General features: G+C 43.9%; 1 protein-coding gene across 3 annotated transcripts in view; it reads left to right on the top strand.

Moving 5' to 3' along the window:
• DIDO1 (death inducer-obliterator 1) overlaps positions 1 to 23659 on the top strand; it is an 81800-nt gene that overhangs the window by 17052 nt on the left and 41089 nt on the right. For 2 of the 3 annotated variants that reach the window (XM_077252906.1, XM_077252905.1), the window contains exons 2-6: positions 11466 to 11572; positions 11982 to 12096; positions 19913 to 20651; positions 21892 to 22204; positions 22577 to 22861. In XM_077252906.1, the coding sequence (XP_077109021.1) occupies positions 12015 to 12096; positions 19913 to 20651; positions 21892 to 22204; positions 22577 to 22861 (1419 nt within the window). In that variant the 5' untranslated portion in view covers positions 11466 to 11572; positions 11982 to 12014. The remainder of the gene's footprint in view (positions 1 to 11465; positions 11573 to 11981; positions 12097 to 19912; positions 20652 to 21891; positions 22205 to 22576; positions 22862 to 23659) is intronic. The other variant, XM_077252907.1, reaches the window with a different exon arrangement.

Here is a 23659-nt window from a genome sequence, read left to right as displayed (position 1 = left end):
ACCAAACCAAAAAAAACAAAAACAGAAAAAGTGGTCAAAAAGTGGTCAAATACTAAAAAAAATGGTCATACATTACTATTGCACATCTACTTGTGTTTCTAATGGTAAAAAAAACCTCTCTATATGACCTTTTTTTTTTTATTGGCCACTTTTTCAGGTTGTTTTTGTTTCAGGACAATCGGTGTTTTATCAGCAGGAGATTATCACTACAGGACAACTGACGTTGTGTGATCTAGTCCAGCCACAACCCCACCACTGATGAGCAGATTTGTCACTATAGTGTGTACCCAGAAAGCTGTGTTGTAGACCTTATACACTGCTCAACTCCTGAGCTGTGCTTTATCTACAGCAGAGAAAACGGACTCCAGCATAACTGCTGCACCCAGAAGCCTAAGTGACATATCACTGGAATTCTAAGGGTAAGTTCACATAGGGCATTTTTGCTGCGTTTTTTCACCCATTCACTTGAAAAGCGGCAAAAACAGTTATTATTTGCTGCGTTTTTGTTGCTGAAAATCCAAGGACATTAGCAATGGACAAAGAGAAAAAAAACGCATAAAAACGCACCAAATACGCACCAGTGCAACAAAAAACACCTAAACCTGCGTTTTTGATGCAGCTTTTCTCCTGCCGAGAAGATCAGGTTTTGCTGCAGAAAAACAAAAGCAGCAAAAACCTGTGGACCCTGTTGTGGATTTCACCTTACATAAGGAAAGGGTCTGAGATCTGCAGTAAAGGTACCTTCACACTAAACAACTTTCCAACGAGAACGACAACGATCCGTGACGTTGCAGCGTCCTGGATAGCGATCTCATTGAGTTTAACACGCAGCAGCGATCTGGATCCCGCTGTTATATCGCTGGTCGGAGCTAGAAGTCTGGAACTTTATTTGGTCGCTAGATCGGCGTGTATCGTCATGTTTGACAGCAAAAGCAACGATGTCAGCAATATTTTTACATGGAGCGTGAACGATAAGTGAGTCGCCGTTACGTCACTGGATCGCTCCTGCATCGTTCTGGAGCTGCTGTTTGACGTCTACAGCGACCTAACAGCGACGCTCCAGCGATCTAGTTTAGGTCGGATCGTTGTCTATATCGCTGGAGCGTCGCTTAGTGTAACGGTACCCTTACACTTAAAATCTGTTAACTGGATCATGCAGCTTTCCATGACCACCCGTTTCTAAGGGTACCGTCACACATTGAAATTTTCATCGCTGCGACGGCACGATTCGTGACGTCGCAGCGTCGTATGATCATCGCTCCAGCGTCGTAGACTGCGGTCACACGTTGCAATCACGGCGCTGGAGCGATGCCGAAGTCCCCGGGTAACCAGGGTAAACATCGGGTTACTAAGCGCAGGGCCGCGCTTAGTAACCCGATGTTTACCCTGGTTACAAGCGTAAACGTAAAAAAACAAACCGTACATACTCACCCGTCGGTGTCCTTCAGGTCCCTTGCCGTCTGCTTCCTGCTCTGAGTGCTGCCGTACAGTGAGAGCAGATCGCAGCACCGCTGCGCTCTGCTCTCACTTTCCGGCCGGCACTCAGAGCAGGAAGCAGACGGCAAGGGACCTGAAGGACACCGACGGGTGAGTATGTACGGTTTGTTTTTTTACGTTTACGCTTGTAACCAGGGTAAACATCGGGTTACTAAGCGCGGCCCTGCGCTTAGTTACCCGATGTTTACCCTGGTTACAAGCGAAGACACACAACGATCCAGCGATGTCAGCGGGTGATCAAGCGACGAAAGAAAGTTCCAAACGATCTGCTACGACGTACGATTCTCAGCAGGGTGTCTGATCGCAGTAGCGTGTCAGACACAGCGATATCGTAACGATATCGCTAGAACGTCACGAATCGTAACGTCGTAGCGATGGAAATTTCAATGTGTGACGGTACCCTTACACTATGGCTGGTCCGAACAACGAAAGCAATTGTTACCATCCACCTCTCGTGTCTCTTTTTCCTCATAGATTGTAAGCTTGCGAGCAGGGCCCTCATTTCCTCCTGGTATCTGCTTTGAACTGTGTTTATTGTTATGCTGTAATGTCTATTGTCTGTACAAGTCCCCTCTATAATGTAAAGCGCTGCGGAATATGTTGGCACTATATAAATAAAATTATTAATTAACCCAGCTGGTACTGTATTATGTTAAATGTTTTCCACATGAAAATCTTCATGAAAAACCAGTACCAAATAAAAACTGTTCATTAGCCTTTGCATGCAAAAAAAAAAAAATGCAATGTAATAAAAACACTAGCTATGTTAAAGGGAATCTGTCAGAACGCTAGTCCCTCAAAACTGTTCATAAGGTAACCTTGCGCTCTGAAAAAAAAAGTGCCATCCATAGCTTTACTTACGCAATATATTGCTTCTTCACTGTGAAAAAAAATTGCTATTTTGTATGTAAATGATGCTTTGAGTGCTCTGGATATGATCAGAGCACAACCCAAGCCCCTAAGGAGACTAAGTGTGAGGCAATGGCTTGTAAAGTGCTCGGATTATGCTCAGAGCACTTAGGCATTATTTGCATATGAATTAAAATTGCATTTTTTTCAGTCAGTGAGCAACAGATTGCATCAGTAAATGTATGCATGACATTGTCCTTTATCCACATGTTGCTGATATTTTCCACACATTTCCTTCTGTGCAAATTAAATCTGCAGCATGTAATTTTTGTGTGCAATTCATTGCAGTCTTCACTCTTGGTATGTGCACACGTTAAGCATTTGGCGCAGGCATTTTTGCACCATTTCTGTATCTCTTGTCGGGAAAAACACAGCTGCAAAATATATTTTTTGTCGCGTTTTTCATGTTTCGAGTGTTTGGTTTTTTTTTGTTTTTTTTTTTTAAATTACGCTTTTGGTGCAGACTTTCCCCACTTATTAGTACTGTATGATTGAAATCTGCAGCAAAAACAGTAGATTGACATGCTTCAGATTTAAATCTGCAGGTCACAATTTATCAAAGTGTGCATGTGACTTCAGGATTCTCTTTCACTTTGCTGGCATAAGGAAACTCTTCAGGCTTTGTGGCAAGTCTCCACTGAATAAAAAGGCAACCTGTGAACATAGCCTAGGGGTGCAGCCAGCTGCATAGGGTGAAATTCTCAGCAAAATTCAGATATTACATGTGTAGACTTTGTGGAAAAGTTAGATACACGATCTCAAATAGAGATACAATATTATATTAAAAAAAGACAGTCCCAAGGTGCCAGCCAGGACTAACATGGATAGTATCCAATGGAGCTCCCAAACAACATGTCACTACCGACGAAATGGAGCATATCACTACAAAAGAATATAAAAAATAACAATTTATTTTATTTCACAATAAATTGACACATAATAAATATAAGTCACAGAGTAATCCTTATATATTATTTCTAAACACTTTTTTGGTGATTACTTTGTATCTCCATTCATACTGCACCCACACACACAAATGATACACCATTTGAAAGGTAAACTTGCCCCCTTCAGCAAGAAAATAGCCAAACAAACCACACATCCACGATGTGATCACAAAGTACAGTTTAAACATTTATTTTCATAAACCTGCAGTAAGGTAAAATGACCTGCAGGTAGCACCATACTACCCCAAAGCACACTACCCCAAAGCTGCTTGCAGACATCACAATCAAATCCTAACATTTGCCATGGGTGCTCTCCAGCTTGCCGAATCCTTGCCCAGCCGATTTCAGGTACATTGGAGGATTGCACACTTCACTGCAGGTGAGTCACATATGCAAACACATTTGTAAACATGCACTGCCTATTCAATTGCACACTTGCTCTGTTTATACTCCACCAACACACACAAATGATACACCATTTCAAAGGACAAATTACCTGCAGGTGACATTTGCCTTGGGGTCTTTCCAACTTGCCGAAGTGCTTGCCCAGCCTATTTCAAATTCGAGGATTGCACACTTACTGCAGGTGAGTCACATAAGCAAACGCTTTAGTGCACATGCAATGCTTTTTCGATGATTACCTCGCCCCACACACACAAATAATACACCATTTGAAAGGTAAACTTGCCCCCTTCAGCAAGAAAAGACACAAACAAACCACATATTCACGATTTGATCAATAAGTACAGTTTAAACATTCATTTTCAGAAACCTGCAGGTGGCACCACAACCTCAAGACGTTATTTTAGCCTGTACTTATCAAACCAATTTATTGTATTACCAATCTACATATATAAATACCTCACTGTGTTCATCAACTCATTAAATACATTAACATTTGACCAGCTTGATTTTCCTGAAATCACCTGCGCCCCCGACAACCAATGTGCGAAATTGTCGGGGGCTAAAAAGTCATTTAGAAACTTGACTACGGTTAAGGGTGCACCAAAAACAAGGTGTTACCCCAAAAACACATACCTGGGGAGAAAATATCTCACAGCACCAAAAAAACCCTGCTTAGATGTAAAGTGACAGTGCACGGAGTTCTATCCAAGCTATATAGTCCTGGATGGGGTGGGCCACATTATTAATTGGCTAAAGTATAGTCACAGGCGTTATCACTAGTCAGTGACCATTTGGCTATTATAGCCTAAATAGTAAAAAAAAACCTGGTCCCAACCATTAGTTCTTCTTACCCATATTAGCGTCCATGGGGATAAACACGCGCCCCTACGCTCATTTCGCGACAGCATCCACCCTGGCCCCCCCAGGAAGCTGTTGTGAAATAAGCGTAGGGGCGCGTTTATCCCCATGGCGCCAATATGGGTAATAACTAATGGTTGGGACTATGTTTATTTTTACTATTTAGGCTATAATAGATAAATGGTTACTGACTAGTGATAACTCCTATGACTATACTTTAGCTAATTAATAATGTTGCCCACCCCATCCGGAACTATATAGCTTGGATAGAACTCGGTGCACTGTCACTTAACATCTAAGGCTTCTTTCACACTAGCGTCGGCACGGGGCCATTGCTATGCGTCGGCCCGACGCACGTTGTGACTGTAATGCCCGAAGTGGGCAGCAGAAGCAGTTTTACAACGCTTCCGCTGCCCCATTGTAATGTCCGGGGAAAAGGGGGCGGAGTTTCGGCCGTGCATGTGCGGTCGAAAATGGCGGACACGACGGGCAAAAAAAGTTACACGTAACTTTTTGGGCCTACGGTCCGCCAAAACACGACGCAACCGTCGCACGACTGTTGCGACGTGTGGCACTGCGTCGCTAACGAAAGTCTATGGAGAAAAAACGCATCCTGCGGGCAACTTTGCAGGATGCATTTTTTCCTACATAACGACGCATTGCGACGTGCGTCGAATGACGCTAATGTGAAAGTAGCCTAAGCAGGGTTTTTTTTTTGTGCTGTGAGATATTTTCTCCCCATATTTGTGTTTTTGGGGTAACACCTTGTTTTTGGTTCACCCTTAACTGTAGTCAAATTGCTGTTTCTAAACAATTACACTGTGACTTCTATTGTGTCATAATTTATAGTGAAATAAAATTTATTTTTTATTTTCTTTTGTGGCGATATACTCCCATTTTGTTTGGAAAAGTTGCAGACATACAGCAGAAACTCAATATGAAGTCCATGATGTGTGCACCTATTTATATAATTACGTTAAATTGTCTGTCATCCACTTCCGTCTGGACATCCTCGAATCCCACAATCTGCCGCACCGGAAGTACACCGACCGCCATATTGGAACCGCCGCTGGGATCCAGGCCGCCGCTGGGATCTCGGCCACCGCTACCACTTCTCTGCATCCTCTCACCAAGCGCATTCCCCCGCGTCTCCACATGACTCGCTGCCCTCAGCCTGTCACAGCCCTGTCATGGCCGGCGGCAGCGGATAGTGCGGGAGCCGGGTGCAGGTAATTACCATACGGGGGGCGGTGGGAGCTCCGAGGGAGGAGGCTGCTGCAGCAGCTGCAGTCAAGAGGGGAAGAGCACAGACCACTTCTCTGCATCCTCCCCTCTCACCGAGCGCGCTCCCCTGTGTCCCCACATGACTCGCTGCCCTCAGCCTGTCACAGCCCCTTTCATGGCCAGCGCGCAAGTTGGGCTCACGCTGCACGGGGGGGCTCAAAATACACAAGGGAGCGCTCACTGCACAAGGGGGAGGTTTCACACTGCAAGGGGAGGGTTTCTCATAATACACAGGGCAGGTCTCGCACTGCAAGTGAAGGGGTATTCACAATACACGGGGGCTCACAATACACGTGAGACCCCTTGTGCAGTGTGACTCAATTCAAGAGTTCTCACACTGCATACGGGGTGTCCCTGCATGGGGGTGTCTCAATACACAGTGGGACTCACACTGCACAGGAGGATGATAATACAGAATATAATCTGCAAGAACCCCTCGCCGCGAGGGCCCCTCCCCACTGCTTGGATCCAGACCACCAGGGCACCCTCCCCGCCAGGCAGCCGTAGCACTTGGGGATGAGACATTCTCAGTACTGCAAAGCCTGCCCCCATCGGGACGTCACCACCCTTCCGATGCGATAGCATCGGGCCTCCCTCTAGTCTTTTTATAATTTCCTTGCTGCCAGTAAGGTTGTAATTATGACATTTCATGGAAATTATTCTTGTTCTCATCCATTTTCTGTGTAGTTCCTTCCTATTCTACACTGCTCAAAAAAATAAAGGGAACACTTAAACAGAATATAACTCCAAGTAAATCAAACTTCTGTGAAATCAACCAGTCCACTTAGGAAGCAACACCGTTTGACAATCAATTTCACATGCTGTTGTGCAAATGACATAGACAACAGATGGAAATTATTGGCAATTATCAAGACACACACAATAAAGGAGTGGTTCTGCAGGTGGGGACCACAGACCACATCTCAGTACCAATGCTTTCTGGCTGATGTTTTGGTCACTTTTGAATGTTGGTTGTGCTTTCACACTCGTGGTAGCATGAGACGGACTCTACAACCCACACAAGTGGCTCAGGTAGTGCAGCTCATCCAGGATAGCACATCAATGCGAGCTGTGACAAGGTTTGCTGTGTCTGTCAGCGTAGTGTCCAGAGGCGCTACCAGGAGACAGGCCAGTACACCAGGAGATGTGGAGGGGGCCATAGGAGGGCAACCACCCAGCAGCAGGACAGCTACCCCAGCCTTTGTGCAAGGAGGAGCTCTGCCAGAGCCCTGCAAAATGACCTCCAGTAGGCCACAAATGTGTCTGCACAAACGGTTAGAAACAGACTCCGTGAAGATGGTCTGAGTGCCCGACGTCTACAGATGGGGGTTGTGCTCACAGCCCAACACCGTGCAGGACGCTTGGCAGCTGCCACAGAACACCAGGATTGGCAAATTCGCCACTGGCGCCCTGTGCTCTAAACAGATGAAAGTAGGTTCACACTGAGCACATGTGACAGAGTCTGGAGACGCCGTGGAGAGCGATCTGCCTGCAACTTCCTTCAGCATGACCGGTTTGGCAGTGGGTCAGTAATGGTGTGGGGTGACATTTCTTTGGAGGGCCGCACAGCCCTCCATGTGCTCGCCAGAGGTAGCCTGACTGCTATTAGGTACCGAGATGAGATCCTCAGACCCCTTGTGAGACCATATACTGGTGCGGTTGGCCCTGGGTTCCTCCTAATGCAGGACAATGCCAGACCTCATGTGGCTGGAGTGTGTCAGCAGTTCCTGAAAGATGAAGGCATTGAAGCTATGGACTGGCCCGCCAGTTCCCCACACCTGAATCCGATTGAACACATCTGGGACATCATGTCTCGCACCATCCACCAACGTCACGTTGCTCCACAGACTGTCCAGGAGTTGGCGGATGCTTTAGTCCAGGTCTGGGAAGAGATCCCTCAGGAGACCATCTGCAGCTACATCAGGATCACATCCAAAGGCATGTAGGGAGGTCATACAGGCACGTGGAGCCCACACACACACTACTGAGCATCATTTCCTTGTGTTGAGGCATTTCCACTGAAGTTGAATCAGCCTGTAACTTCATTTTCCACTCTGATTTTGAGCATCATTCCAACTCCAGACCTCCGTGGGATATTAGTTGTGATTTACGTTGATAATTTTTAGGTTTTATTGTTCTCAACACATTCCACTATGTAATGAATAAAGATTTACAAGTGGAGTATTTCATTCAGTGATATCTAGGATGTGGGATTTAAGGCTACTTTCACACATCAGGTTTTTTGCATCAGGCACAATACGGCGAAATTTCAAGAAAACGGAACCGTTTTTTCTCTCATAGTTGTATTAACGCAAGATTGTGCCTGATGTTCCAACGTTTCATCTGTTTTTTTGCTGGATCCGTCAATAATTGCCAGTCCAGCGGCCGGAGAAAACGTCCAGAGGAACGTTTTTTTTTTTTGTTTTTTTTTGTTGCAGCGAAAAACCTGGTGGCGCTGTCTGGCTTTTCTGACAATGGACGCCTATGGGAACCGGATGCGCCACATGACGATATCCAGCGCCGAAGTCCGGCCTCCAAACTGCGCATACCCTGTTCCTTCTCTCTCTATCTTTTTACTATTGATGTTGCCTATGCAGCATCAATAGTAAAAAGATGTAATGTTAAAAATAATAAACAAAAATATAAAATCGTGATGTTCTCACCTTCCGGCGTCCCCCGCAGCCTTCACGCTCTTCGCGATGCTCCTGGTCCCAGTAATGCATCACGGCAATGACCCCAGATGACGTGTGGTCTCGCGATACCGCTACGTCATCACAGGTCATTGCCGCGATGCATTACGGGGAACGGGAGCATCGCGAGGAGCGGGAAGCCTGCCGGAGTCGCTGGAAGGTGAGAATATCACGATTTTTTTTTTTGTTTATATTTTTTTTCACATTATATCCTTATCCCGGATCCGGAAGAAAAGCTGATCGGGCGCAATCAGTTTTTTCACTAATTGCTCCAGATCCAGCAATCCGTCCCGCAGCCGGATTATGCGTGATGGCGCAGGACGTATGTGTGAAAGTAACCTTAGTGTTTCCTTTATTTTTTTTGAGCAGTGTACATCTTGGACCCTTAAGTCATTGAACTGATTATTTGCTAGCGGGTGGTACTTCTGAATTTTATAAATAAGTTACGGTATATACTCCAGTATAAGCCGAGATTTTCAGCCCATTTTTTGGGGGGGGGGCTGAAAGTCCAACTCTCGGCTTATACTCGAGTCTTACCCAGGGGTCGGCACGGAAGGGGAGTCTAATACCTGCGCCCGGCACAGTCCGTGCAGGTCCCTGGTTCTCCCGACACCGCAGCTTCCTGTAGTGAGTGATCACATGGTACCGCTCATTACAGTAATGAATATGACCCTACTCCACTCCCATAGGGGTGGAGCCGCATATTCATTACTGTAATGAGCGGTAACGGTGACCGCTCAGTACAGGAAGAAGCTGCAGCGCCGGAGAACCAGGGACTGCGCCTGGAGCAGGTGAATATAATGGGGAGGGGGAGCGCTGCGCGATATTCGCCTCTCGTTCCGGGTTCCGCACAGTCTTCAGCATGTACTGCAGTGAAGCTCAGGTCAGAGGGCGCGATGATGTGGTTAGTGCGCGCCCTCTGCCTGAACGTCAGTGCAGAAGACGGAGCGGCGCCCGGAACGAGGAGAGGTGAATATTGAAAGTGCCGGGTGCTTGAGCGACAAGAGGTGTTTTTTTTGTTTGTTTTTTTTTTTTTTACCGCAGCAACAGCATATGGGGCAAATATCTCTATGGAGCCTCTTATGGGGCCATAACGTTTGTGCAGCATTATATGGGGCAAGTGTCTGCATGGAGCATCTTATGGGGTCATAATCAACGTTTGTGCAGCACTGTATGGGGCAACTATCTTTATGGAGCATGTTATGGGGCCATAACGTTTGTGCAGCACCATATGGGGTAACTGTGTCTATGGAGCATCTTAGGCTACTTTCACACTAGCGTCGTGCACTGCACGTCGCTATGCATCGTTTTGTAGAAAAAAACGCATCCTGCAAAAGTGCTTGCAGGATGCGTTTTTTTCTCCATAGACTTGCATTAGCGACGCATTGCCACACGTCGCAACAGTCGTGCGACGGTTGCGTCGGACCGTCGCCACCAAAAAACGTTACATGTAACGTTTTTTGGTGCGTCATGACCGTCTTTTCCGACCGCGCATGCGCGGCCGGAATTCCGCCACCTCCTCCCCGCATCTCACAATGGGGCAGCAGATGCGTTTTAAAACTGCATCCGCTGCCACCGTTGTGCGGCGCTATCACAGTTTGCGTCGGTACGTCGCATTGCGACGTGCGTCGTACGACGCTGGTGTGAAAGTAGCCTTATGGGGCCATTACCTTTATGCAGGATTATATGGGGCATATTTTAATATGGAGCATCTTGTGAGGCCCATCATGAACTGTATGGAGCATTATATGGGGCTCCTGATTCAATATGGATATTCAAAAACGCTTAATCTTCTGATATCTCAATTAATTTGCTTTTATTGGTATCTATTTTTACTTTTGAAATTTACCGTTAGCTGCTGCATTTCCCACCCTCGGCTTATACTCTAGTCATTAAGTTTTCCCAGTTCTTTGTGGCAAAATTAGAGGTCTTGGCTTATACTCGGGTCGGCTTATACTCGACTATATACTGTACTTTTTAGAAAGTTTTGTAACTTTAGAAAAATAATAAACACTTTGTACAATGAAAGTGATCTTTTATATCTAAACTAAGATTGCACAATTGTAGCTAAGATTACACGACAAAGTTGCCTATGACACAGGTCGCATGGCCAAAGATCGTCATGTGCTGTAAGTTGAATTTGGACCCAGTTGGATTATTTTTACTGTCTTGTCAAGGTGTTCTAGGGTACACAATGCTGACTCCTTCACCTGTGCTATTCTGCAAAGTAGGAGCCATACAGGGCACTTTTTGGTCATATAACTTTTGTTGCCGCATAGCCCTAAACTAAATATAATGATCATTTCAAATAACTTGTATACTAATGCTCATCATTAAGCCTACAGCTGTAGAAAGCTTCAGGGGCAAAATAGTCACTAAGGCTACGTTCACATTTGCGTTGTGCGCCGCAGCGTCGGCGACGCAACGCAAATGTAAACGCATGCACAACGCAACGTTTTGTGACGCATGCGTCCATTTTTGCATGGTTTTGGGCGCAGAAAAAACTGCAACTTGCTGCGTCCTCTGCGCCCTGACGCATGCACCACAGTGACACATGCGTCACAAAACGCAAGTGCAACGCATGTCCATGCGCCCCCATGTTAAATATAGGGGCGCATGACGCATGCGGCGACGCTGCAGCGCCCGACGCTGCGGCGCAGAACGCTAATGTGAACGTAGCCTAACTACACAATCATGGTTGCATCATCGTTATTTTAATAATTTTTTTTGTGTTAGTATGCCTTTTGACAAACGCATCTTTTTTTGCTAGATATTTCAATAAATTGTAAAATGCAGTAACTTTGCGAAAGTCTTTATTTTGTACTTTACAGCTTTTGTTATGTAATGCAAGTAAATCTGCTTTACCTCTTTCCAGGACAACGCCCATAGGGGGAGGAATTTCAGCACATAGTTGGAGACAGCCACACAGATCATTACTGTGACCTTCAGGATGGATCAAGGCTAGCATTTCCTAAAGCTCAGGTAAAACTCCTATAATTCTTTGCAAATGTAAGCTTTGTGTGGCCAGCTTTGTAATATGAGCAAGGGGCAAATTGGTTACATTTTCAGGCTTTTAGATGCACATGCAATGTATTTTGTGCTTGACTGTATAATTATCTTTTTTTAATTAGTGTAAAATTGTCTTTTTCACTTGAGAACCTCATTTTCCCCCCTAAAGTATGTAGTGGCATAGTTCCCCTGCACTTCATATGCAGAGCTTTGTTGCTCTTATGAGTATAGAGTACCTTTTACAGGCTTGGCCTTTATTAGACTGGCCATCCTTCCATGATACAGTCAGACACACAGTGTGGTAGGTACAGCTGTTGGCTTGACGCTTGCTCTGAAAAAATGTGGCACTGCTGCTCTTATAAACGTACCTATTTGTTTTCAGAGTTGCAGTGTGGGAGCAAAAGCATCACATGCAATGGAGGAAGTGACAAGCTCTCTGCCTTCTGTGACTTTTGAAACTGAACTCAACCTTGAAATCTTGGAGAGCAGTTCTCCTGGTATGCTGTAGTTTATGTACTCTTTATAGGCTCCGTACAGATGTTAAATGTTTGAATTAGTGTTAATCCTTATGAAGAAGCATTTTGGGGGTAATATATCCTTGGTTTTGTAAAAAAAAAAAAAAAAAAAAAAAAAAAACATTTCAGAGATACTAGGCCTTTGTCAGCTCGACAGAGGTACTATATTTTTCCGCAGAAATTGATGTAAGTTACAGTGCAAATCAACATTTCATTTTCTGCTGCATGGGTTGAGATACCCCAAATTTATGAAGAGCGGCTGTAGATCTTAATTAATGTGGCCTTTCTTACTCCAGCACACAGACACTGGTTTATGCAACACCAGTCATAATAAATTTTCCCCCATAGCAATGTTATACATTGGGGTGTGGATAATTGTTCTGTTTTTATATAATCGTTCCCTGAATATTATCTATCTTGCTGCTCATGCAAACTTTGTAGATGTAGGAATTGAAAGTTTTGTTTTGGGATATGGAATGAATGTTTGTCTAGGCTGTGCTCCTATATATGTATTCCTGTCTGGTAGAGCTCATATAGAGGACATCTCTGCGGATGCATCCTTCCAACTACTTGATTAGCTTTGTAAACACTAGTGGAAAGAAAGGTGTGATTACAGTGTGTGAATTATTTATTAATCTTAGTAAAAACCTCTCTCAGAAACCAATCTATCACATGGCATAGTAGGCAGCTGGCTCCTCGCCTCCTGTATTGTTATACACATTTGAACATGTCTTTTTACATGCAAAATGTAGTTTTATTTAGCACCAGCATCTTTTCTTCTACTGTGTGGGACTAGCAAAAGCTAGGTAAACCTGTTTCTTTTCAGGTTATATCCACAGTTTACATGCAAATCAATGGTAATTTCATTACAATTGCTTTGACTAGTGCAGACCATGCATAATTGATTGTCAATGAACCCCCTAAGGTCCATTGTGTATGGTGGCCTCCCATTTTGTAAATAACAGTTGTCAGGGCAAGGAGTATTGAACCTTTAGGCCATGTGCACACGTTCAGGATTGTTAGCGTTTTTTTCGCGTTTTTTCGCTATAAAAACGTGATAAAAACGCGAAAAAAAACGCTTACATAAGCCTCCTATTATTTACAGGGTATTCCGCATTTTTGGTGCAAATGTTGCGATTTTTTCCGCGAAAAAATCGCATAGCGGAAAAAAAAGCAACATGTTCATTAAAAATGCGGAATTGCAGGGATTCCGCACACCTAGGGGTCCATTGATCTGCTTACTTCCCGCACGGGGCTGTGCACACCATGCGGGAAGTAAGCAGATTATATGCGGTTGGTACCCAGGGTGGAGGAGAGGAGACTCTCCTCCACGCACTGGGCACCATATAAGTGGTCAAAAAATAAGAAATAAAATAATAAACAGTCCTATACTCACCCTCGATGTCTTGCCGCCTCCTCGCACGCTGCCGTTCGGTTTCTGTACCTGGTGTGCGCTGAAGGACCTCGCCGAATGACGTCACTGTCCTGTGATTGGTCGTGAGCGGTCATGTGACCGCTCACGTGACCGTGACGTCACGGGAGGTCCTGTGCGCACAGACCAGCTATACGGAACGGACGCCGGTGAGATGTCTGGGTGAGTATAAGCATTTTTTTATTTTTTTTATTATTTTTAAACATTCTATCTTTTACTATAGATGCTGCAAAAGCTGCATCTATAGTAAAAAGATGGTCACACTTGTCAAAGAGTATGTTTGACAAGTGTGACCAACCTGTCAGTCAGTTTTCCAAGCGATGCTACAGATCGCAGGGAAAACTTTAGCATTCTGCAAGCTAATTACGCTTGCAGAATGCTAAAAAAACGCGAAAAAAACGGAAAAAAAACGCAAAAAAAAAAATGCGGATTTCTTGCAGAAAATTTCCGGTTTTCTTCAGGAATTTTCTGCAAGAAATCCGCAACGTGTGCACATACCCTAAGGATTTTGTTGTACAGTGAGGTAAGCCACTACAGGCTTAATAGTAGATTGGAGGAAATATCCCTAGGTTGGAGGAAATATCCATTTCTACAGTCTTGTGTGTGCAGCCTATGGCTCTGACCTCGGATGTAGCATCTGTTTGTAGCTCTAATACATATGTGGACCCAAGGACAGGATTTGATGTAATCCGGTAAGACTTTTCCAGAGTTTTGTTTCACAAATGTTACAATTGTTTTACTAAACCAGAGAAGTTTTATTTATTTTTTTTAACTCTTGTTTTGGATAGTTGTTTAGCTTGCTGTACTTGACATATATTTTTATTCTTGTTCACAGAAATGTGTACTTGCAGAATCAACTGGGATACTATGACTGCATTACTGCTGTCTATCATTGTTGTTGCCATTTTTGGCGAGAAATGTTTGTAGTTTAGGTTGATACTTGTAGGTTAATGAACATCAATACAATAATGGATTTGGTAAAAATCTGTTTTTCTTATATTTATCATTGACAGTAATGATATTTTTTATTTTGAGTTAAAAAATGGATATTAATAAATGAGATGTACAATACAGAGTTTTACTAAATGTAAGTTTTGTGTTCCCACCCCACAGTGCCATTATAACTAGACATTTGTGGTTGTAGTGTACTCTTTATTAGCTCTAATGATTTCTCCAGCTCTCCTTGTGGGACTACAAACTGTGCTTGAGTTCTCTATGGTCTATTGACCATATTATAAGATGGATTCTTATTTCTGTGAAATGCTGGGATACTGACACTAATGGAACACTTCAATCTTCCTCTCTTTGACAGGATTTTATGGGTTTGTCTTTTTGTGATCTGTTTTTTGTTTTCATGGTTGGGGGAAAAACTCCTGTTGTACATGTTAAGGGACCTGGTTATCAAAGTTTTTATTCCCCCCTCCTCCCCACTACCTTCCTTTGTTTCACAACTAGTCTGCTTGAGTGTACTTAAAAAAAAAAAAATCAGTGGTGGGCTCAGCTAGTTGGATGGACAAACAAAAGGAATCAAGGCTGTATAGTCGAGGTCAGTGTCCATTATGGTGGAGTCGGTATAAAATAAACCGCCTCAGACTCCTAAATTATATAGTACATTGGGTACAGTAGTACAATGCAGGATGTGCTGCAAATGTTTTCATAAGAATTTGGAGAAGTTATGAAATGTCCTATAAGGGCATGTGCACGTTGCAGATATAGTGCCTTTTGCAGTGCATATTTGCTAGCAAAATCTGAAGCAATCCTGATGCCAGCAAAGTGAATGAGAAGCGTGAAGTGTCATGCACGTTTTACTTATTTGTGACTTGCCAATTTGGTGCAGAAAATATTCTGAAATTTCTGCTTGGGTTTACTCAATGTGTGCGCATAGCCTAAATGTTTGTTCTGTTCCTGATCTAAGGATTTCGGCTTTTAGTTGAGATGACTCTGTGCTGCGCTTTACGTTCATGCTCAGTAGTGAGGCAGTGCTGTGGAGTCAGGAGTCGGCGGTTTTAAACAGCCCTGCAAGGAATCCAGTGACATGATTTGTTAGAATGTTATCTTTGCAAATCTCACACATGTATGCGACTTTCTGCCTCTCTGGAAATGCATAATGAGAAATGTACACTCTCCTGCTTCATCTGCGCCATGCCTCGGGAAGCAGCAGTGATGCTGATCTCAGCCAGCTCCTAGATTTGCAAAGAGCTGGCAGTGAGGTTTCTTACAAACATCACTCACACCTATGGGGGCTTGTTTACATGACAAGAGGGAGGATTAAGGTACCTTCACATGAAGCGACGCTGCAGCGATAGCGACAACGATGCCGATCGCTGCAGCGTCGCTGTTTGATCGCTGGAGAGCTGTCACACAGACCGCTCTCCAGCGACCAACGATGCCGAGGTCCCTGGGTAACCAGGGTAAACATCGGGTTACTAAGCGCAGGGCCGCGCTTAGTAACCCGATGTTTACCCTGCTTACCAGCGTAAAATGTAAAAAAAACAAACAGTACATACTTACATTCGCGTCCCCCGGCGTCCGCTTCCGCCACTGAATGAGCGCCGGCCCTAACAGCAGAGCGGTGACGTCACCGCTGTGCTGTACTTTCACTTTCACTTTACGGCGCTCAGTCAGTGTGGGAAGCGGACGCCGGGGGACGCGAAGGTGAGTATGTAGTTTTTTTTTTTTTACATTTTACGCTGGTAACCCGGGTAAACATCAGGTTACTAAGCGCGGCCCTGCGCTTAGTAACCCGATGTTTACCCTGGTTACCAGTGTAAAACATCGCTGGTATCGTTGCTTTTGGTGTCAAACACGACGATACACGCCGGTCTGACGACCAAATAAAGTTCTGAACTTTGTTGAACGACCAGCGATATCGCAGCAGGATCCTGATCGCTGCTGCGTGTCAAACACAACGATATCGTTATTTAGGACACTGCAACGTCACGGATCGCTATCGTTATCGTTACAAAGTCGTTTCGTGTGAAGGTACCTTTAGTCCAGAGATGTCAATACTTTGGACCTCTACCTCTGACTTAGATACCCACTGATTTACTTACCGTATTTACTTTTACGTTTATTCAGCTAAGCAGGGAAAGAATGCAAAAAAAGGTGTGATGCACACATGGTGGAGGTCTATCAAAGCTAGGGCAGCTGACAGGTGTACTTTAATAGCAAAGTGGTTAACGGTTATACTATATCTTGCAGGATTCCACATTTGTAAAGGAATTTAGGAAACAACAAGTTCCAGTACCCTTTTAGCATAAAAGGCACAGAACATTAGCTACATTTTTTGTTTACTTTTCATTACAGTAATTCTAAGCTTGATTTTTACTGGCATGTATTCAGATACCAGTAATATAGTTAACAGTTAAAGAAGTTCCCTAACACATCTCACTCCAAATCCTGATATGAGAGGCACTAGTGAGGTTGTGTCCACAGGTGAATGCCAGGTGGTGGTGGACACAGGCTGGCAGGTATTTTGTTAGTTCTCATGCACAATGCCTGTTTGGACATGAGCGGCACCAGAGAATTCCCTTAGGGAGCTGGCCTCCGAATGTATTTATTTTTGTATGTACATTTGGTGTAAATGACTTCCAGATTTTTAAACTTCCTAAACTAAGGGTACTGTCACACTCTTCAACTTTCCAACGATCACGACCAGCGATACGACCTGGCCGTGATCGTTGGAAAGTCGTTGTGTGGTCGCTGGAGAGCTGTCACACAGACCGCTCTCCAGCGACTAATGATGCCGAAGGCCCCAGGTAACCAGGGTAAACATCGGGTTACTAAGCGCAGGGCCGCGCTTAGTAACCCGATGTTTACCCTGGTTACCATCGTAAAAGTAAAAAAAAAAACCGTACATACTCACATTCCGGTGTCCGTCAGGTCCCTTGCAGTCTGCTTCCCGCTCTGACTGAGTGCCGCCGTAAAGTAAAAGCAGATCACAGCGGTGACGTCACCGCTGTGATCTGCTTTCACTTTATGGCCGGGAGTCAGTTAGTGCGGGAAGCAGACTGCAAGGGACCTGACGGACACCGGAATGTTAGTATGTACGGTTTGTTTGTTTTTTACTTTTACGATGGTAACGAGGGTAAATATCGGGTTACTAAGCGCGGCCCTGCGCTTAGTAACCCGATGTTTACCCTGGTTACAAGCGAACGCATCGTTGGATCGGTGTCACACACACCGATCCAACGATGACAGCGAGAGATCCAGCGACGAAAGACAGTTCCAAACGATCTGCTATGACGTACGATTCTCAGCAGGGGCCCTGATTGCTGCTGCGTGTCAGACACTGCGATATCGTATGGATATCGCTGGAACGTCACGGATCGTACCGTCGTAGCGACAAAAGTGCCACTGTGAGACAGTAGCCTAAGTCATCTGCCCTGATAAACTAAGCAAACCTATACTCTCGTCCCGTGTCGGCTCTGTTCCAGTGTTGCCTGCACTTGCAGTCCCAGGGCTGTGATGCCCGCTGCCCAATCAGCGCTGGCACCACTGTCTCCACCTCCTGTGGAACTGAACATGAAGAGGAAGTCCAAGATATGCAGCCCGGACTTCATGTTCAGTTCCCCATAGGCTATGTTCACATGTTGCTTTTTTTACAGCATTTTTTATGCAAATTTTCGGCTGTGTTTCACAGTACCAGCAAAGTCTGAGATTTTAGAAATCTCATTCGCACAACTTGGTTTGTTTTCCCGACTGTTTTCTCAAAAAGCTGCGTTTTTGCAAAATTCAGCATGTCACTTCTTTCAGTGTTTTTGCACCATTCTTCACCCATTAAAAGCAATGAATAGTGCAAGAAATGCAGGTATCAGATTTTGCTGCATTTTTGGTGCCAAAGCCTGATAAAGTCTAATCAGATTTTTATTTTATGCATTAGGCTTTATTAGCATGCACAAAAGACAAATGAAACCTGGCAAAAACTAAGCAAAACCTGTTTTTTTTGTAAGCAGCTTAAACTTGGCATAAAAATGCAACATATGAACATAACCGAAGACTTGCATTAGATGCTTAAAATCCTCATAACTGTAATAATAAATTTGTCAAAGCCAAATACCAGGATGTATCTGAAAGAGTAGCTTAATTTAAAACATGACTTGCCAAAGAAACAAAAATCACAGCATCAAATATGCTTTAAAGGGCATTAAAAAAAATTGAATAACATAATTTAGCTAATAAGTGAAGAAATGCTTAAGAAAATCTGCAACTTAAAAAATCACCAAATAATCATTGTGGGAACACAGCTTTAAACCTTGGTTTCCCCTCAATGTCACCGGTAAATTGGGCTTTCTGCACAGATGGAGCATATATAGTAAGCTTTCTACAAAACCCCAAACAACTTGTGTAGTTATCCTATACACTGCTCCTTTCCTCCTGCATCACTAGATGTCTTCAATCCTCCTGCAGCCATTAAAGAAGGATTTTTATTCATTAAATGTGTGTATATATAATGTAGTGAGTTTAATTTACTCGCCTATCGCCGCTCTCTCCGGTGTCCAGCACCTTTATTCTGCCATTCTCAGTGACGTCGCCACAAATGAGACCTGCTGGCTCATTCTACAGTCTATGCATTAGCTGGAAATCACTGATACTTTGTAAGCGCTTATGAAGCCTCGTTCTGACACTGCATAGACTTGTATTGAAAAAGTCAGTCCCCGGTCACACAGCGCAGTGTGACCCGGAGGAGTCTGCAGAGCCGTGACCTCACTCAGAAAAGGAGAACGGTGCTGGACACGGAGAGAGCAGCGGTGAGCGAGCATTTTAATACAGACTACATTAGGACTAGTGATAAGCGACCGTGCTCAGTTAGGGCTAACCGAGTGTCTTCGGCATGCTCAAAAAATATGTTCGTGTCCCTGCGGCTGAATGTCTTGGCCTGTTTAGACATCTGCAACACATGCAGGGATTGCCTAACAGCCGCCAGAGATGCAGCCACTGGGGCTCGAACGTAATTTTTGAGCACGGCGAAGACACTCTGCCGGCACACGGGCATGCTCGGATAACTCCTTATCCGAGCACGGTCACTGATCATTAGTACTGACTCCAGTGCTAGCGTCAGGACGTACTGTGTGGGCTGAGTTATCGCTCAATTTGTACGGCCCCCGAAGGATGGTATAAATATCTATATGGCCCTTGGTAGAAAAAAATTTTTCCCATCACTGATTTAGTGTGAACATGGTACATTAGACACACAGTACTTAATAGGAAATTATTTGATCATAGGGGGTGCTTACTGGGCCATACTTTTATACTAAAATGTAATGGTGGAACAGCCCTTTTAAATGCACACATCATTGGCTCAAGATTCTTAAGGGTCTAACCCTTCATTTTTTATTTTTTTTATTTTTTTTTAAATTATAATAGCTTCCATTTCTGATGACAAAGAACACATTACTGAAGATGTGCTGAGATCTGTTAAGCCAACAAGCAAGGAGTTTAAGAAAACGTGGGGTTTTCGCAAAACAACAATTGCAAAACGTGAAATATTCAGTGACACGGAAATGGAGACTTCAGACTCCACTCAGCAAAACACACCCTCGCTACGACGCAGCGGGCGCCAGCCAAAGCGCACCGAGAGGGTGGAAGAGTTTCTTACAACAGTCAGAAGAAACCGAGGGAGGAAAAGCAACAATCTGGAAGATTCTAGTGATAGGTCATGTCCAGTAACTGATGCTGAAACCGCATCAGAAGGCAGTGTCGAGAGCACCCCTGATTCCAAGACTAGGGGGGTCTCTGCTAAAACTCCGGATAAGAAAGAAGAGGATGACAGTTCTGATGACAGTGATGGGATGACTCTGAAGGAGCTTCAGAACAAACTAAGGAGCCAGCGCGGTGACCACCCTGCAGGTGAAAGTGCTAGTGTGCACACCTTCAGCACTGCTAATCCAAACGTTTCGGAGTGCACTGTCCGCACTAGGAGTGCAAATCGTGCAGCTCTCCAGCAGCAAACTCGGACCACTCCTATAAAGCAAGAACCTCTTAGTCCAGAGCATGCACAAGATCAAAAATGGGAAAAAAATGTCTCGCCTAAAAGCAGACCTGAAGCTGAAATCTATGACCCTAACACACTGTACTGTATATGTCGGAAACCTCACAACAACAGGTATGTGTTTTTGTTTTTTTCCCAAACCTAATTGGCGTGTATGCATAACATGTACACGTTGTGTGGTAGATATACACTCACTGGCCACTTTATTAGGTACACCATGCTAGTAACGGGTTGGACCCCTTTTGCCTTCAGAACTGCCTCAATTCTTCGTGGCATAGATTCAACAAGGTGCTGGAAGCATTCCTCAGAGATTTTGGTCCATATTGACATGATGGCATCACACAGTTGCCGCAGATTTGTCGGCTGCACATCCCTGATGCGAATCTCCCGTTCCACCACATCCCAAAGATTTCATGTTGTTTACGCCAAATTCTGACCCTACCATCCGAATGTCGCAGCAGAAATCGAGACTCATCAGACCAAGCAACGTTTTTCCAATCTTCTACTGTCCAATTTCGATGAGCTTGTGCAAATTGTAGCCTCAGTTTCCTGTTCTTAGCTGAAAGGAGTGGTACCCGGTGTGGTCTTCTGCTGCTGTAGCCCATCTGCCTCAAAGTTCGACGCACTGTGCGTTCAGAGATGCTCTTAGGCCTACCTTGGTTGTAACGGGTGGCGATTTGAGTCACTGTTGCCTTTCTATCAGCTCGAACCAGTCTGCCCATTCTCCTCTGACCTCTGGCATCAACAAGGCATTTCCGCCCACAGAACTGCCGCTCACTGGATTTTTTTTCTTTTTCGGACCATTCTCTGTAAACCCTAGAGATGGTTGTGCGTGAAAATCCCAGTAGATCAGCAGTTTCTGAAATACTCAGACCAGCCCTTCTGGCACCAACAACCATGCCACGTTCAAAGGCACTCAAATCACCTTTCTTCCCCATACTGATGCTCGGTTTGAACTGCAGGAGATTATCTTGACCATGTCTACATGCCTAAATGCACTGAGTTGCCGCCATGTGATTGGCTGATTAGAAATTAAGTGTTAACAAGAAGTTGGACAGGTGTACCTAATAAAGTGGCCAGTGAGTGTATATACTGCAGCAGAAACACAGGTGGAATAATTTTATAATGACCAAATAACAGTTAAAATGTGTGTGGAGGGGGCGCGTGGATTTTCTAGTACAAAAACAGATGGTAGAAACTAGAAATTGCTTCATAGCGAAACATCTGGATGCATGCTTATCCATGACTGATACTTGACATAAAACGAACAAGCTTTACAGCAGTGATAAATAGTCACACTGTTTTAAAAACTCCTTGTCATCAGAATAATGCTTATTTATTTATTTTTATGCAGGTTCATGATTTGCTGTGACAGATGTGAAGAGTGGTTTCACGGTGACTGTGTTGGAATCTCTGAAGGCCGCGGCCGACTACTGGAGAAGGAGGGTGAGGATTATATCTGCCCCAACTGCACCATTTTACAGGAAAATGAGGAAAGTGGAGCAGACTGCGACAACAAGCAGAAAATTGGTGAACCAGTTCCTTGTGTATCCGACATTACCAGTGTGGGAACTGTGGACAACTTTGCACCCAATCAAGGTATCAAAGGCAGAATTGAGAAAGCTGCGCACCCCAGTGGCAAGAAGAAGCTGAAGATTTTTCATCCGGTAAGTATTTTATGTTTTGATCCTTGTTTAGCTGAAATAATACAGCAGAGTGTAATAAAGATAACAGCTTTTTCCTAAACAGTACTTTACACAAACATCCTTTATACACCTAATATACATTAACGTCTATTGTATAACTACATGCATAAGGTTTGGCAGTATTTTATGATTGTGTTTATATAGTTAGCATTTGGTACGAGTCCCTGTAATGCCATCCTGCCACTACATAGCTGTTTAAAAAAATGTTTAGACCGCAGTTATAGTTCAATTACCCCTAGTAATAAGACCTATAATATGACACTGTTACAGTGTGTCTACAAAAAGTTTCTCTCAATGACATTACTCGCCTTATAAATTACAATCTGATTACAGGTAGCCGTTCCAGAGTCTGTCACTCAGCCTCAAGCAGTGTCTGATACCGCCAACGTTTCCCATGAAGTTACTATGCCTGCTGAATTGTCAGATTCTCCAGAAGTTGCCAAGTGCATCGGACCGGGGTGTGTGAACAATGCCCTACCTGACTCTGTATATTGCAGTCATGATTGCATACTCAAGCACGCTGCAGCCACAATAAAATCCCTTAGCTCAAGCAAAGAAAGCAAGCCTAAGGAGAAGATTAAGGTAAAATTGGAGAAGAAGCCAGCACCCAAGACTCAGGTAAGGGATATCTTCAGGACTATGCTATATAGGAAACTTCTGTTATGCTTGATACTAGTATTACCCAGTAATATGGTCACATATCTCTGGCTATATTACTGCTGTAAAACTGGAGGTGCAGGTCCTGTGGCATTAAACACATCAAATAGATCCCATATTAGTCAGTAAGTGAAGTATCCAGTCCTGTGTATCTCTGTCTTGGTGGAATTAATTTATATTATATTTCACAAGTTTGGCAGGTTATAAATGTGAGATTTCAAGTTATAAATTATTTTCATGGACTTATTCTTGATCTTTGCGCTTTATAGATCATTGGTAAAAAGGAGTAAGGACTAAACATCTACAATAAGTGACATAAAGAAACTGTACCATAATTATATATACATCAAAGTACTGACCATTTTGGAGACTAGTTCCACCAATGCAGGAGCTCATAAAGCCAATCAGAACTGCCATAGAAATCCTCTTTCAGTTTGGCGGCTAGTAATAACGGTTTGGGCTGATTGTGGATTTGGTTGTTAAGAATGCTGGCACTTGAAGATTGACTGTAGTATTAGACAATAAATTTGCGAAACCCAATTATTAACACAAAGTTATTAAAAATGTCTCACAACCACAGATGATGTTAACACTACGCAGGTTTAGATCTTGGGTTATCTGTCATAACTTTCTTGGAAAGAAGCTTTGTTCAAAATCAAACAAGCAGGCTTTTCATAAATCTGTCCAGCCTTTCAAAATCATCCAAGGTATTGATTCTTAGTCTATAAATATCAGATAACGCCAGAGAAATTCCAAAAT

Source organism: Ranitomeya variabilis, chromosome 4, assembly GCF_051348905.1.
Source record: "Ranitomeya variabilis isolate aRanVar5 chromosome 4, aRanVar5.hap1, whole genome shotgun sequence".
Lineage (NCBI taxonomy): Eukaryota > Metazoa > Chordata > Amphibia > Anura > Dendrobatidae > Ranitomeya > Ranitomeya variabilis.
The sequence above is the reverse complement of the archived record's forward strand: the minus strand, read 5'-3'. Positions and strand labels throughout refer to the sequence as shown.